General features: G+C 40.4%; 1 protein-coding gene across 1 annotated transcript; it reads right to left on the bottom strand.

Moving 5' to 3' along the window:
* Window positions 1-25: 25 nt before the first annotated feature.
* LOC142465464 (extracellular calcium-sensing receptor-like) lies at window positions 26-10156 on the bottom strand. The gene is made up of 5 exons (XM_075569420.1): window positions 10133-10156; window positions 7996-8817; window positions 6563-6778; window positions 4541-4643; window positions 26-921 (listed from the first exon to the last, which is right to left on the bottom strand). Exons 1-5 carry the CDS (start codon window positions 10154-10156, stop codon window positions 26-28), a joined length of 2061 nt encoding a protein of 686 aa, XP_075425535.1.
* Between the last annotated feature and the right edge of the window lie 6155 nt (window positions 10157-16311).

Raw genomic sequence — 16311 nt, forward strand, 5'->3', positions numbered from 1 at the left:
TTTTAACATATTAATTTTATGTGTTTCATTTTCTCCGCATGTATTTTTTGTCATTTTTCTCAGGTTTTAATATTATAATATAACATTTTGGAGCAAATATACACGCGAGAAGACCAAAACTAGAAGACAATATTGCAAACATTTCAACAGCCTCCAAATATTTGCCAGGAGCACTCAAATAGGCCGGAATAAATCCTATCCAAACTGCAGAGAAAATGGCCATGCTAAACGTTATGAGTTTAGCTTCATTGAAACGAGACGGTAGATTCTGAGCACAGAAAGCAAGAATGAAACATATGCACACAAGAATCCCAATGTAACCTAGGACAAGAGAGAAGGCCAATACTGAGCCAGCATTACATTGTAAAACGATTGTAGAAGTGTCATAGGTGATTCGCTTTACAGGCCAAGGAGGAGATACGATATTCCATGTTGCACAGATAATAATCTGAAACGTAATGCACAGGCAAATTAGAGCTTTTTGCTTCGAAGGGCTAAAAAATGAAGCCACATTCCTGCCAGGAAGTTGAACATTAAATGCTATTAGTACTACAATAGTTTTACCCAAAATACAAGACATGCAGAGTGCGAAGGTGATCCCAAATCCAGTGTGTCTCAGCACACAGGACAGGGACGTTGGTTGGCCTAAAAAAGCAATCGAGGAAAGAAAACAGAGTGCGATAGAGACCAATATACAAAAGCTGAGGTCAGAATTGTTTGCCTTTACAATGGGGCTATGTCTGTGATATGCAAATACTGTAACAACTAATACTGTCAGACAAATTCCAAGCAATGCCCCTCCAAACAATATAGATCCCAATGTTTCTTTAAAGGAAATATATTCCAGTTCCTTGGACACACATCGGTCACTCATCTTGTTGGACCAGTACTCAAGTGGACATCTTATACAATCCAGTGAATCTGCAAACAATAACAAATACATGACTTGGTTAGACGTAGAAGAAATAGAGAAAGAGAAAAGGAAAAAATACCAAAATTGACCTAATATATGTTTTGAGTGCACAATTATTATTAATTGCAAATACCTGGCTGGAATGGTTAGAACATGTTTCATTTGAAGTAGGATTTACAGGTCTACTTAATAAAGTTTCCCAACTGAAAAACAGTGGTAAAACCAATGAAAATAACAGCACCACATTTATCAAAGAAATAGATTCAATCCGAATAAAGAGAATCGCACACATCAACTCTGTAATTGTCTATTGAGACCATTTATTTTGTGATGTTTTAGGGAATGCAACCCCCTTCTCATGTGCAGACAGGAAGAGGTTGCATGCTGAGATGGATAACCCAATAGGCAGACTAAGCACCCTGCTTAGGGCACCAGCAATGCAAGGGGCTCCAAAAAAAATGAGATTTTATTATTTATTTTTTAAGAATTTGATATTTTAAAAAAAGCATTGATGTAGTGACCATGGGAAAAATCTCAACTTTGTTGGATTTTCTTACACTCCACTATATACTTTTCCCCATATTATATACAACATATCCCCACCTATACCAGGTACTACTAACGCAGATCGAAATAACGCGAGGAAATCAGATCCTTTTCATGTGTTGCAATACATTTATGTATATTTTTATGAATTAAATATACTTGATGAATTTTTTTTCTTATATATTATATATACCGAAAACTGTGGTAACATTGACCTTTTGTGGACATCTTTGGCCCACCATGCAAGAGAGATGAGCATTTTTTAATCGATTATTAAGCGCAAAATGTGCAAAATGTGTACGTGTTGCTTTGTAGGTCACAATGCAACCCCCACCATGAAAAAAGTTGAGCATTTTTTAATCGAATATTATGCACAAAATTTGGAGAATTGATTTGTAGGTTACAATAGTTGCAACATCTGCCGTTTCTAATATCATTCTCATTTTCACCGTTAGATGTCAGGATGCGAAGCCATCTTATATGTTACGAAATTCAGTCAGATTGATGTTTATGACAAAATAGTAAAAGACGGAATACAATTTGTATTAACACATGAAGAGTTGCACTACGTATTTTTGTAACATTGATGATTACTAACTACTCTGCAGAACGCTCTTATTCTCAGCTGAAACTAATATAAAACCCTCAGAGAACAACAACGTGTCCCAATAGACTTGATACACTTTCCCTGCTGTGTATGGAAGCGGACATGCTTTGGCGGGTCAACTTCGATGAACTTATTAAAGATTTTGCCATCAAAAAAATCTAGAAAGAAGCTGTTTTAATTTCAGCATACATGTAAGTTTTATGTCAAAAACAATTTCATTCTACGGTTTAGTATTGTTTTAATTTTAAATTACATATGGGGGGCACCGTAATCTTTGCAATTCTTAGGGCCTCTAAAGGCCTTAATCCGGCCCTGGTTGCATCATGCCTCGAAGCGTTGTGCAGTTTTTTGTGTCACAATACATCAAATAAATGTGTCACCGTCAGATTTCTGTGTGTGACCCTCTTTATTACACTTGAAATTTACATTACTGTGACAGTGACGGGAATGTCTCGCCGAGACGCATTGTCAGTATCGCGTTAACAACTTTATTTCTCTACAAAGAAGAGAGCGGGGTAAGAAAACTTTCTTTGTGAAAAGAAAACAAATCCCATTGAAAGCAGTTGGAGTTTTGCCTGCAATAAGTGTGGAGCAAACGTTTCTCACCCACTTTGCACCCGGAGGACTTTAGTACACAACCCACTAAATGTTTTGTGACCTGATGAATCAGTGCGCACAATTCTTTCGACCCTAATGTCATTATACCAGGAGAAGCTGCATATTATAGAACATCTTTATTTTATTTAGTGTTTGTTAAATAGTTTCTGTGGATGTCTCCTTCTTGCTGTACCTGGGTTACCTAACTAAGGGAAAACTCTTGGTCAGTAAAATGAATGTAACACACGAGCTCATACGTCTTATCCTGTGATACAGTTCACATTACCTCACTGAGCTTTTGTTCAGTTTAATACAGATTCTGATTGAACTTGTTACAATGAACTATTGTCTGTATCAGATGGTGCTGTATCATACAAAACAAGATATTACTGTATGAATTTCATGGTAACCAACAGATATTAATTTGTCACGTTTTACAATCTGCTAAAAACAATACACCCTCTGATTGAGCTGCAGGCTTCTTCCCATCACCGTTTTTCTAAAAGTTATTAGGTACAATGGATTTTGTAACACTCAAGCTTCCTTTAGAATGTGCATTAAATCCAGTATAATGGAACTAAAGGAACATAGCAAAACATTTTGGTTTACAAACGTACACTTTTAAATGCTTTGCTTTAAACAAAATATTAAATGATTTACATTAAAATTAGTCTCATTCTATATATATATATATATATATATATATATATATATATAATTGAATTTTGTGAGGTTGGTGCTAGATGTGGTGAATCTGATTGGTCCTCAGCCTCTGGCCAATCAGATTGGTCCGTATCCCTGCCCCGCCCCGCACGCCTCTCATTGGCCTGCGTGGCTCTATGACATCACCCAACTGCCACTCTCTTCTCCTCCTCACCCGCAGCTCACCTTCCCCCTCGGCCTCACCCAACCGCCACACACACACATGCACACACACGCACACACACACACATGCACACACACACACACACACTATCCTCTTCAACCAGCTCACCTCCCCGCCGGCTCCCCCCCCTATCACCCCCCCAGCCATCAACCCCCCCGCTCACCTCCCCGCCAGCTCCCCCCAGGGAATCCACCAGGCTCACCCGAGCCCCGGCCAGCAGCAGCATGCGGGTAGTGTCGCCGCCAACACAGCTCCGTGCGGGGGTGGAGGGGGGAACCGCCGCCGCCTCCAGTCGCCTCTACCCCATCACAGGAGAGAGGGGGGGAGAGGGAGTCAGGAAAAGGTGGGTGGGGAGGGAGACAAGAGAGAAGGGGGGGAAGCCCACACATAAATATATACTGACTGACACACACTGACTGACTTACTGACACTCACTGACTGACTAACTGACACACACACTCACTGACTGACACACACACTCACTGACTGACACACACTCACTGACTGACACACACACTCACTGACTGACACACACTCACTGACTGACACACACTCACTGACTGACTGACACACGGGGGGCACGGAGCTGTGAACAGGGGGGGGGGTCGGAGCTGTGAACGGGAGGGTGGAAACAAAGCATTGAATGGGGGGATAATCGGAGCTGTGAACAGTGGGGGAGGGGGGCGCAGCTCTGAACAGCTGTAAAGAGGGGGGAAGGGAGTTGAGAGGGAGGATGGGGGAGCCAGAACATTACATCACGGGCAACGCCGGGTATATCAGCTAGTATTCTATATAAAGCATAAACTGTTGATAGATGATTGTCATTGTGGTAAAAAAAATTAGGCAGTAATTCTATATTTGCCAAAGTAACCATTAGTGCTAATTTCATATGAAAATCCCCATCAATATCTATGGGAATTACCCAAAAGACTTCGGTAGATGTAGAATAAGACTCTTATAGTTGACTCACTTGTCTGATTGCTGATCTCACCATTGTCACATGATATGCAATCAAAGCAGCAAGGATGCATCCCTGGTTGGACTGCTTTTCTGCTCCCTGGAGGGCAGTCTTTGCTGCACACTGATATTGGTACCTGTAGAAGAGGATTTCCGTCTATTACTGGCAAATTGAGTTAGTTATATTTAAGTGAATGTCTTGTTTGCATGTTTGTGTGCTTTGTCTACTTTAGATAGTAAGGACAAAAAAGAAAAATCACACAGAACCCCCTTTATTAGAATTTTGAAACTTCATACAGTGTCTGTACTGCAGATAGAAATATTCTGTGTACATATAAATTAGCATAATAAGGGAATTATTCATAAACCCACAGCTGCTATATATAGTGATTAGGCAAATATTTTAATACACTTACTAGTCACTTTGGGGTCTACTTAGCAAAGTGTCTTGGCTGCAAAACTGGTACGAAAAACTGCACAATGTTTATAAAAGGAAATTAATTCCATAGAATGGTATTTTTCACTTTAACAAATCTAGTGACATTTTTTGCACTGTTTCCACTAGTTTTGCCGCAAGAAAATATTAAAATTATGGTTATTTACAATAAAAAAAACAATTGGGGCTATTGTATAGCAAACATTAAAAAAACACATTAGGCTGTGATTATAGTAGGCGCGACGGTGTGTGCAATTTCGCGCGCTGCGAGAACAAAAGATTTTGTTTTTTCGCATGGCGGACGCATCACGGCCTCATCACATGAGCGGTTCAGCCAATGAGGGCAAACCAGTCTGGTGACGCATCCGCCACGCCTCCAGCTCAGTTCACCCATCACTCAGGCGACAGACATGCACGATGCCATGCGCTCTCTCGCGCCAACTATCATCTTAGCCTTAGCCAGCAAAGCGCCACTCAAGTACTGGTAAGGTCAAAAAATATGATCAACATTTCTGCCATGTTAAAAGATACAGTTGTTTTTAAGAACATCTATACAGTGCATAAAAAGTATAAGATACAGACAGCACTCAGGGAACTATGATATATATATATATAGTGATCACCGGTGATTGTGCCTGCTGTTGAATACATTTTTTTCATCATCACTAAGTGTGCTGCCTCTTCCTTGCTGTGTGTTCCCTGGATTCTCTGGATCCTATGGTCTGCCTGGTAAGGAGCCTTGTATTATACCTTACTTATGGGACTAGCACCTATCTACATCTGTATTTGTGTGCCTTCTGCTCTCTTATACTATATATAATATATATATATATACTATAAATTAACTAAGTGCGCACATAGACACAATAAAACAATAATTACAACGATAAATGCTGCCACAGTGTTATACTATACACAATAGTTATATATGGGGAAAACAGGAGGGAAACACAGGCGCAGAGAATCGTTAAATGTAATACTGTATATAAAATATATAAGAGAGAGCATGGAATTGAAACAATGGTTGGTATCTTGAAGGTGATTTCTGAAATGAATACAAAAGAGACAAAATATAGTGAAGCACGTTTTAGTAACACAAATGCGCAACAGTAGACAGCTACTTACAAAGTAGCCAATAGCTTAGGCTTGTAGGACACATTCGTTCCTCTCCATCCTGCTACTCGGTCTGCTTGTCTGCCTCTCTCCACGTGGGACGCCGAGATGCAATACCTGTTCCGTCTGCAGATGATTCCAGTACTCCCATGTTCCTCTGTAGATCTCGCGGGATCGCGAGTGTGACGTCACCCGGTTCGTCTTTATCCCGGAGCGGGGAGTTTTGCAATGTCCACGATTTAAATCAATATTGCGTCATGGAATCAAAGTATGATAATTTTGGAGATAGGGGGAGCTAGATATATGTGATCTTAAGCCTTATATATATAGATGGAATTCTGGTGCAGAAGGAACAACACGAAGCCCAGAAACTCTAGAAAATAATCACACTAAACACACAGAGTTTTCATCATTCAGTGTAGAAATAATAGATAAAGTATGATTATAATTTGTGTATCTATACAGCACATATATCAAGTTATAATTTGTAGCATGAAAAAAACGTACCTCTTTTTGAGCTCCTTGCCACACAATTACATCTTCATCCACCCTGAGGTTCCCATCTTCGTTGACTTCTCCCACAGGGACAAATACAACGGATCCATCATTTCTCTTCTGCCAGTTCAGAAGGTCATAAGATGGGTAGGGATCTCCATTTTGATCAAAGTTTACTTTGTCACCAGCACTTGTGGTGAAATTAACACATTTCAGGTATTTCAACAGCTGGGTATTTTAAGAAAAACAACTGTTAAGAATATATGATATGTTTTACCTAACACAGACGCATTCTAATATAAAAATTATTGTAATGTATGTGTGTTGTCTTTTTAATGTATATTGTGTCAGTCAGTGAAAATCGTGCTCTACAGAGTTATTATATCAGGATGATAACATTAGAGATAAATGCATCATACATACTGTAAGAGTGAGCACTGGAAGAAAGGACTTCCTCTCCCAAAGTGCTCAGGGGCCTATATATTAAGGCAATTTTGGGGCCAAATCGGGGCATTTTAATCCTGCCCATATGGATCAAAGCATATTGTTCCAATTTTGACCCATCTTCACTAGCTTGGGACTTGGGGAGAGTCAGTAGGAGGAGTTGAAGAGGAGTTACGTGGTGCATATACAATGAGTTGTTTCACCTTCTGCGTCTCTGTGCATCATTTATTTACCTTTTTATTTGCCCCGAAAAGTTCTGCATATCTGAAGTGGTGGAAGTCTAAAATTCTGCATCAGATGCAAGAAACTGTTCCTACATACAGTATGCAACAGCTCTGCTCCACAAAATGTAACAGTGCGTTGAAACACGCTTTTCTCTCAGTCAATACAGTACATAGACCCGTAACAATGTAGCTGGTGTATTGAGAAACATACACATTCAAAAAGAATACACAGAAGTGAACATTTTATTGGGCTAAGAGAGTGTTTATGTATCAGTAATGTACATTGTATGGAAATGCCTCATTGTAAAGGTGGCCTTTCAGGTGACTCTCTTCCCCAAAAGCGATTACAGTCTAAGTGGCATGTTGGGAGATTTAGAGAAGCAGTAGGGGAAGGAGTAAGTTCAGTGGCGGACAGTGTCTGGCCGAGATTATTGCTAAATGTCTTTTTGGTGTGATGAGAAATAGTCATAAGTCCAGGCTACTGAAATGCTTCATTCAGAAGGTGCGTTTTAGATATAAATTGAAGGTGGCGAGAGAAGGTGTGTGGCCTATATGCGAGAGAGAGAGAGTGGACGAGGTGAACCGGGTGGAAAAGAGACATGAGATTATGAACAAAGTGTAAGGAGATGAGCAAGGGTATAGCGAGAAATCAAAGTTGAGATGGGGGCAGGAGCAGTAGAGTCTAGAGCTTTGAAGGTTGATGATTTACATCTCTCATGCACCAATATATTTTACAGGGATGTCTACAAATCAGGTTTCTGTCAATGAATATTTTACCTTCCAAGGATCCACATTATAGCCATTAATGTGTGTCCCATTTACAAAAGAACCATTGCTTTCTTCCAGTGCCAACATATTCTGCAAAGCGTGAGCAACGGCATAAACTCCTTTATACACATTGTATGAAATCCTTAGATTATTCACATCCAGAAATATGTTGTCCTTTGAATTTAAATCTTCCAGTCCCGAGCAAAACGGTTTGCTCACATTTGTTACATTCTCAACACTTCCCAGGGAACAGTTAAATATTTCTTCCCACAACTCAACAAGGAGGGGGTTGTTTTGGTGCTGGGATGGGTGGACTTTGAGAAGAAAACTTTTCAACCCAGTAATGTCTGCTCTGCGAATGGCAAACCCTATAGTGCCAACAAGATACATTTGAAAATTATCATTAGACAACAGGCTGGATGTAGACCAGGCTTCACTTGCAATCCATTGAATTCCAGTTATATTTTGATAAACTACTTCTTGGAAGATAATTTGTCCTAGATAGTTACTAGTAAACAGCAAGACAACTTTAACCTGGTAAACTGAGATACTGTTTACAATCTGTGAGATCTTTCTAGGAGAAGGAATTGTAGGAATCATTTCAGTGAAAGCTACACATGTGCCCAGTCTTTTAGCTTCATCCTTAAATATGCTGGCAGCATTCTGTCCATAGTCTGTATCTTCAGCTATAATGCCAATCCATGTCCATTTGAAATGATTAACCAGCTGTGCTAATGCTCGGGACTGGAAAAAATCACTTGGGAGGGTGCGAAGAAATGTCGGATAATCATGTTTATTGCTTAAACAGGGACATGTGGAGAAGTAACTGATCTATAGGAGGAAACTGTTTCAGTGACAAAAAGAAGAAACCGGAAAGCACAACTACAGTACTATTAAATACAGAAGAGCTTAGCAGGTTTGTCAATTATTTCATGCTATAAATGAAACAGAAAAAATGGATATTGTTATGTTACCTTGTATTGTACCAGGAAATACTTTTGAGTGTAAGGCTACGGCCCCGGTAACTCAGCTGCAACGCGCGCCCGCGAGATTGGCGGCGTGTGCAGCCGATTACCTGGTCTGCAGGGAGCTGCACGAAGAGAGACCGGGGAGGGCGTGGCGGAGGAGTGACGGGGGCACGACCATGACGTCACCCGGCAGGTTCGCCCTCATTGGCTGAACCGCCGGGGGGCGTGCCGTATCGCTCGACGCGAGCCCTGCTCTCAATTCTATTGAGAGCAGGAGTAGCTCTCGCGCGAGCGCTGCGGCCCCCTCTCGCAGCGGGCCCGGCACCATTGCGGGGAGGGCTCTTGTGCGCGCAGCGTCCGCCACAGCAGACGCTGTAGTAGGCAGCGGGGGCAAGGCCTAAAAGCTGTCATACAGATGCAGTGGCTGTTATCCGAACATTTCACGGAGTCGTTTTTGTGAACTCTGCTGTATTCCACGTTGCATTCACTCGTTACTCTTCCGTGAATGCTGATGTTAATGCTGCCTATCACACCTGTAATCTTCTACAATTATAGGATTTGGGTATGGCTAAGGAGCCTCAGAAAGGACTTCTTTCCCATGTACAGTATACAGTATGAACTCGTAACGTTACTCTTCATATAACACATACACACACTTGCAGAACTGTACGGCAATAAAAGACAGGTTGAATTGCACTTAGATTTTAAGACAACAACACCCAATAAAAACACTAGTAAACGAGTCTTAACGCAGGAACGTTTGAAAAAATCATGTGGCACGACCTGGGTATGCCCAGGAATACAGATCGTGAAATGTTCGGATTACGGCCACTGCATCTGTATTAATATAGGACGGTTGTTCAGAAAGACTAAGATTATATACAGAAGATAGCAGTGGACATACAGTACAGTAAGATAGTTCATATAATGTATTTATTGGTGGTTGTGTGGCCTGTTCAGATTTATACTTGATGGGGTTTTTTTTCCGTTTTTTGTAAATAAATTGACATTTCAGTGCTATTTTTTTTTGGATATCTTCGTTTACTCTCTCAATAATGATTGGAGATGCAAAATGTTAAGCATTTCCAATCCCCCCTCCTCCTCTACCCCCCCCCACCCCCGTCTGATTGATTCCATGCAAAAAGTTTTCACAGGCCTTAAGAGGCCAATGAAGTTACAAAATTAGTCTTAAATTTTGACATTTCACTAGCTTAAAGCAAACACTGAGCCAAACATGGGATGTCTGTCCTATTTATCATTTCAGCAATAAGCAAATCTAGCAGTTTTAAAGAATTTCACAAATTTGCTTATTAAAGAAAATTGCAATGCGGATCGATGGAATACTTGGCGAACCACAGCTATTTATCGCAACTCAAAAGGGCCAATTTTGCATGGTTTGTAACCTCATGTGAAAGCTTTCACATCTCTAATACTAGTTTTAAATCATTAAAGCTTCTCAGGATGCATATTCTTTCTGCTTGCAGCTGAACCAAGTGTAAGATCCAAATAATCAACCTTTGTACATTTGACGCAGGTCTATCAGTTAGAGGGGTTTATGCCATCTCTGACCTGCTGGGTTTTTGAAACCAGAATAAGGGAGACAAAAGAGGTCCCCAGATGCAGAATTGGATGCATCCTGATTTAGTATGTGCCTTGTGGAGCTGATGAGCTCCATGGAAACACTTCCCAGATAACAACTAAGGCACAAGGTGCTGTAGCAGTCACAATTAATAGGAAGAACCTTGAAACATCGATGTGAATGCAATTCTTCACATTTCTCATGTTGGCACAAACGTGATGGGAAAAACACTTTTTTTTTAAGTGTAAAAGTCAACACGATTCATTTTATATATCAGAAAAAAGACTCCACACTTTCCAAGCTGAGATAACAAAGATATTTCAATGATTATTTGTAATGGCAATAAAAGAACATTCATGTTTCCTAAATGGTTTCCTTTAAACATTTTTGTAGGTGAAATAAATGACAAACCCATAATATTAATGTGCAGAGCTACGGTACATTGCAGTATCTGCTTTCATTTGACAATACTCCCAGGGCACTTTTTATTGAAAACATGAACAAATAAATATATATATTTTTTATCTATTAAAATCCAATTGAAATATACCATTGGGATCTTGAAAACACCCATCAGTGTTGCCACAGCAAGGGATTGGGTGGACATAGAATCTCCAATAATTACTGGTACTAAGGGAAGTTGCTCACAATTATAAACCCTCTTTCCAGTCCCAGTTGTCATTGATATTGCTGCCCGTTCTGACTGGGAGATCGCATTACAGGTATCATGGATTCTGTATCCCAACGTCACATTAGGAAGAAGTTTGTTGTTTCTGTTTATTTCTTCAATAGTAAAAATCATGGTTTGTAGAAACTGGAAATCTCCTAAACTGAAACTGAAAAGAAGTCAGGGTCAGAACATTTGCAGAATAATGTGCTATGTTTCTGTTCCTATCCAATATATAATTTTCCTAACCTTCCAGATCTGAAGCAGTAACACAAACATACTGTAGCTGTGTGAGTTCATAGTGAGAAAACTATCCAGAGATTGGCCAGGCAGTAAAAAAAATCAGAGTATGCCCTGACTTACAGTACCTGGCAGAGGACTTAAGGCCTAGACTAGAGCAGAGCACAATGACCCATCATAAGGACACTTCCTAATTTAAAAAACAAACAAACAACGGTATGATTCTTATGATCGGTATACTAGAAAGGGTACCCCCGCCTCAACTACAAAGTATATATGAGTAGTGGCGGTGCTCCTCTGGGGTTAGGTAGACAAATGACACTAAATAAGAAAAAGAAAGCCCCAGTTATGGGCACTCACCCACCCAAGCTGGATGATTAATGAAATGAAGAAACTTTTATTTACAATCAATATAAAATAATGGGTATTAAAACCGAACAACGACGCGGAGATGATCCAATGGTAAGTACTGAGGTAAGTACCTGGATCAAAACTAATGTGTGTATGGAGTGAGGTGTATCAAATAAACACAACTCCTATAGTGATATTATAAAGTCAATTGTACCAATTTAAACCAATTTAATACCCATTATTTTATATCGATTGTAAATAAAAGTTTATTAATTTCATTTAATTAATCATCCAGTTTGGCGGGTGAGTGCCCATATCTGGGTTTTTTTCTTATTATTATTTAGTGTACTTATTTTGTGTATTTATTTAGTGTACTGATTCAGAAAATGCATTTTGGATTGATACTGCATAAAGTGAATGCAAAGACATATGAAACATTTATCAACGTCCTTCAGCTGCACACATCTGCCAAACCAATAACATATTTATCAAAGGACAACTACCCAGTGAGAGGAAAGGAAATTGTTGTTTTGGCCTCTTTGACAGCAAAGGATTTAAAGGGGCAGTCCGTGCAGCACATTAAAAAAAATATATTTTTTTTTATTTTAATATATGCAGCCTTTGATTCTCTTTATTGAAAACTAATTACCTAAGTTGCCGATCGATTTGTTCTCCCGTGATCGATCAGCAAAGATCCTCCTTCCCAGTGTTCACTAAATGTCTGCCTTTCAGTTTCAATCAATCCTTCAGTCAGTGTCACTCAACAGCTACAATGTATTCTTATATTAGAAAGGTAACATTATCTATTGTTACAGTTCGCAGCTCAAACAGCCGGGAAAGTTGGCAACAAATGATCACAAACAGGTAAGTGTTACAAAGGTCTTGCACTTCTGGGAAGTATGTTCAAAGTGTGATAGAAATCAAAGGATGCTCAGTATATTAAAATTCATTAAAAATTGCATTAAGAGTTGAATTACAAAAAAAAAAAACTGTGTGTGTGCCGAGCACACGCATTTGGAGAATTCCTTTAAAGAGAAAGACTAATACATAATGACCTGAGTACTATACACATACCAGATTGGACATAATGTAATAGTCAGTATCCTTAGTATTTAAAAAAATGCTTTTCTGCAACAGAAAGTTCTATGACTCCAGCACTGCAGGTTAACAAATGCAGATCATGTGCTGTAATTGTGTGTTACACATTAAACAAACAGCCTGGCACTTACCTCGTGCATGTTAATGTATCAGGCACTTTCCTGAAAGATATATCTGGCTCTGAGAAGGAGAAGTGTACAGAAAAGATTCCTCCGATATCCACATCTCCTGTCTTAATTATACCAGGCAGGTCAAATTGTCCTTCCAATCTGCAGATTGGATGGAATTCTATTTCAGCTACAGCCCTTAATAAAGAGAGAAATCTCCACCCTAACAGCAACTGTTTACATTTCATTCTGACAAGAGATGCCTAACATACAGTACTTCAAAATATCACAAGGGCACTGGCCTCTTACGCAGAAACCCTGGCTTTTTATTGACATGACTTTATGCACGAGAAAATCTTTCTTTCCCGTGGAGAACGACTACATTTCCCATGGAGGTTTCACAAGTTCAGTCAGACATAACATTGCAGGTGCAAAGTTTATACAGTGCATTTTATTTTAAATGGTAGAGAAGGGAATTATGTTTTTGTGCAATGCAGTGCTGCACTAATACCAAAATACTGGCACGCAAAAGGGGATCTAATTAAACAGTCTCCCAGTTATAAAACTGGGGCAAAGTCAGTGCCAATGTCAGCACAATTTAAATAAAAACTGAATGATGTATATTTTTTTATTTATACTTTGTGTTCATATACAGTATAGAAAGTATTAGTGTAATATTATTTAAGATTTATAATAGCCATACTAAACAGTCACAGACCAGACAATGTTGGTGTTAACTTGTAAGAGTGTACTAGCCTACTCTGTCTGCCCCTCAGGTCAAAACGGATATCTAGGTTCACACTATATCCCTGGATCCCCTCCTCATGATAAAAATTGCGGAGTATATTGTTGTCTGTAGTTTCATATATTCACAAAAATGGGGAGAAAATAAATCCCTCATCCAAGCCCTGAGGGCTAAATGTTTTTAAAGTATAAATCCATGGCCTGTTTAGTTCCATATATCAGTACTTTCTCTCACCTTTTCCACTTGCACTCCACTCCAGCGTTAGAAATAAGATCTATTTAACACCATGACCTTGGGGTAGGGCTTTAGTCAGTATACAATCATCTGATATTGACATTGTTTCACTATCCACTGTGAGAGCCACCGTCACAATTGTGACTGAACCTTAGGCTGAGTTCATGGTCAGCACTTATCCGCTGATCCATGCTGAGGCGCGCTGACGCTTGTCAGTGATCCCCTGCAGCCGCAATGAGAGCGGCTTTAGCAGGGGCTTGCACACGCTTACGCAGGCGTGCGGAGGCGTAGCCGACAATTTTTTTTAGTTTGAGCGCTCACGGGAGCGCAGGGCCGGTCACGTGAGTGGTTCGCCCAATGAGAGTGAACCAGCTCCGTGACGTCACTGGCCCGCCCCCGGACGGAGCGCGCACTAAGGCCAGGGAAAGCACCCGGCTGAAGTCTGTATGGGCTCAGCCTAAGTGGGAGAAGATGTGATACCGTTGATCTAAACAGAGATAACTACAGCAGACCTTATTCTCTTTATCTACTTTAATGTGGAGGGGATCCAGGGATACAGTGTAAACCTAGATGTCCACTTTGACCTGTGGGGCGGACAGAGTAGGTTAGCACATTCCTACAAGCCTACACTGTATTTGTCAGGTCTGCTGTTGTTATTATGCTGTGTTTCTATCTGATCTACTTTCATTCAATGTTTAATAAACAACATTCATCAACCATGTTGTTGTTACTGACTTTCTGTACATAGGTATATACTGTAAGTTACTACTCCTGTATATAACCATCTTATAGTATTGTGTCGTTATTCGTGGGACAGCATAGGGTTTACTGTAGAAATCCCTGTTCACATTATATTGAATAAAGACTGTTAGGCTTGTTCATTTGTGGATATCTCTTAGCCACTACCCCTTTGGAGGTATAAAGTACGCAGGATGACACACATAAGCACCTCCTACCTTGACAAAGCGCCTATTCCTAGTGCGAAATGTTCATTGGTCATGACGTCATCGCGTTGACGTCTGAGGAGGCACATGATAAACCGCCCCTACCATTGTGGAAACTGGTTGTATACTGCCGCGTTGCGATAAAATATCTAGTAACAATTGTATCACATTGTATCACGGAGGGTCACATATCCTTACTCATATCTGCTATAGTGTGGCTGATTGTTATTGTACAGACACTAGTGGTTACTGTTTCGATTCTATCATTAAGAGGGGGCACTGCAGACAGCCTTAAGAGAGCCACAGACATTCACTGCAGAGCTAAGGATTCGTATTCATTACTGCTTTATTTACCTTGTGTTTCTCATGCTAGTTAATACACAGTGAGCTTAGGTGCTACTGCATAGCGATTCATCATTCATTGCTGCTATCTCCTGTCAGTATGCCCATACTATCTGCATTTTGGATACAGTTTAGTCAGTGTTTTAGGTTATCACCGTTAGGTGATAGGGTGACTGTACAGACCAGGTTTAGTAAGGTTTACTCACCTTACTTCAGTGGAGAGCTATATAGGTAGGAGGTGTATTCATTAGGGAAGTACCATAGACTGTTATAGTCTGTGGGAACGGGCTTGAGAAAGGGGCTCTGTAGGCTCCGAAACGTTAACGTTGCCCCCCTATATCACCTCAATTTATTCTTGTGTACTGTACTTTTTTTGTTGTTGTTTTTTTTGTTACGTTTCCCTTTGTTTTCCCTCCTTCCCTCCTCTCCCTTCATTGTTTGCATGTTCCATGAGATGTACTCTCCTTGCCTGTGCTGGGATTGATTTTGTAGCTGCTCTATTCACAAATATATCATTAGATTCTATTTTTGACAAGTTTGTCTGCTTTTCCTCATTTGTGTGCTGGGGGCCTTTTGTATATATTGTTGCTACCATTAAGAGTATTCAACACTATGTACATATTAGGCCGCGCTTATAGTGCCGGCGACGCGACCGGTGACGTCACCCGTCGCCATTTGCAAAAGTTGTACTTGGGATTTGGGCGACGTTGCTGGCTGCAAGGCCAGGGACGTCATAAAAGGGGAGGGCAGAGGCACGGAGAAGCTCCCGATTGGCCACAAGGGGAGACCGTCGCCGAAAAAATCAAATAACAGTGACCATCAGATTTCTGGTAGCAGTGTCGCTCCGTTGCTGTCACGTGCACTATAAGCGCACACGACGGCGACAATGCATTTGTTTTGCCATACGGCACCGTCGCCGGCACTATAAGCGCAGTTTACTCTGCTGCAGCTTCTCTGACTAATCATGCAGGACACTCCCAGTCCAATACTTAACATGCTATTACTTATATAGCTGTATGTACACAACTATTGGTTTGGATTATGATTATG

Source organism: Ascaphus truei, chromosome 14 (assembly GCF_040206685.1).
Source record: "Ascaphus truei isolate aAscTru1 chromosome 14, aAscTru1.hap1, whole genome shotgun sequence".
Lineage (NCBI taxonomy): Eukaryota > Metazoa > Chordata > Amphibia > Anura > Ascaphidae > Ascaphus > Ascaphus truei.

Excerpts from the sequence above, each read along its gene's own strand:
- LOC142465464 (XM_075569420.1), bottom strand. The coding sequence starts at position 10,156 with ATGTCAAAATTTAAGACTAATTTT. Across the intron at positions 8,818-10,132 it reads CAAAATTTAAGACTAATTTT|ATCAGTTACTTCTCCACATG; the intron begins GTAACTTCATTG and ends TTCCTCCTATAG. Across the intron at positions 4,644-6,562 it reads GGCAAGGAGCTCAAAAAGAG|GTACCAATATCAGTGTGCAG; the intron begins GTACGTTTTTTT and ends CCTCTTCTACAG.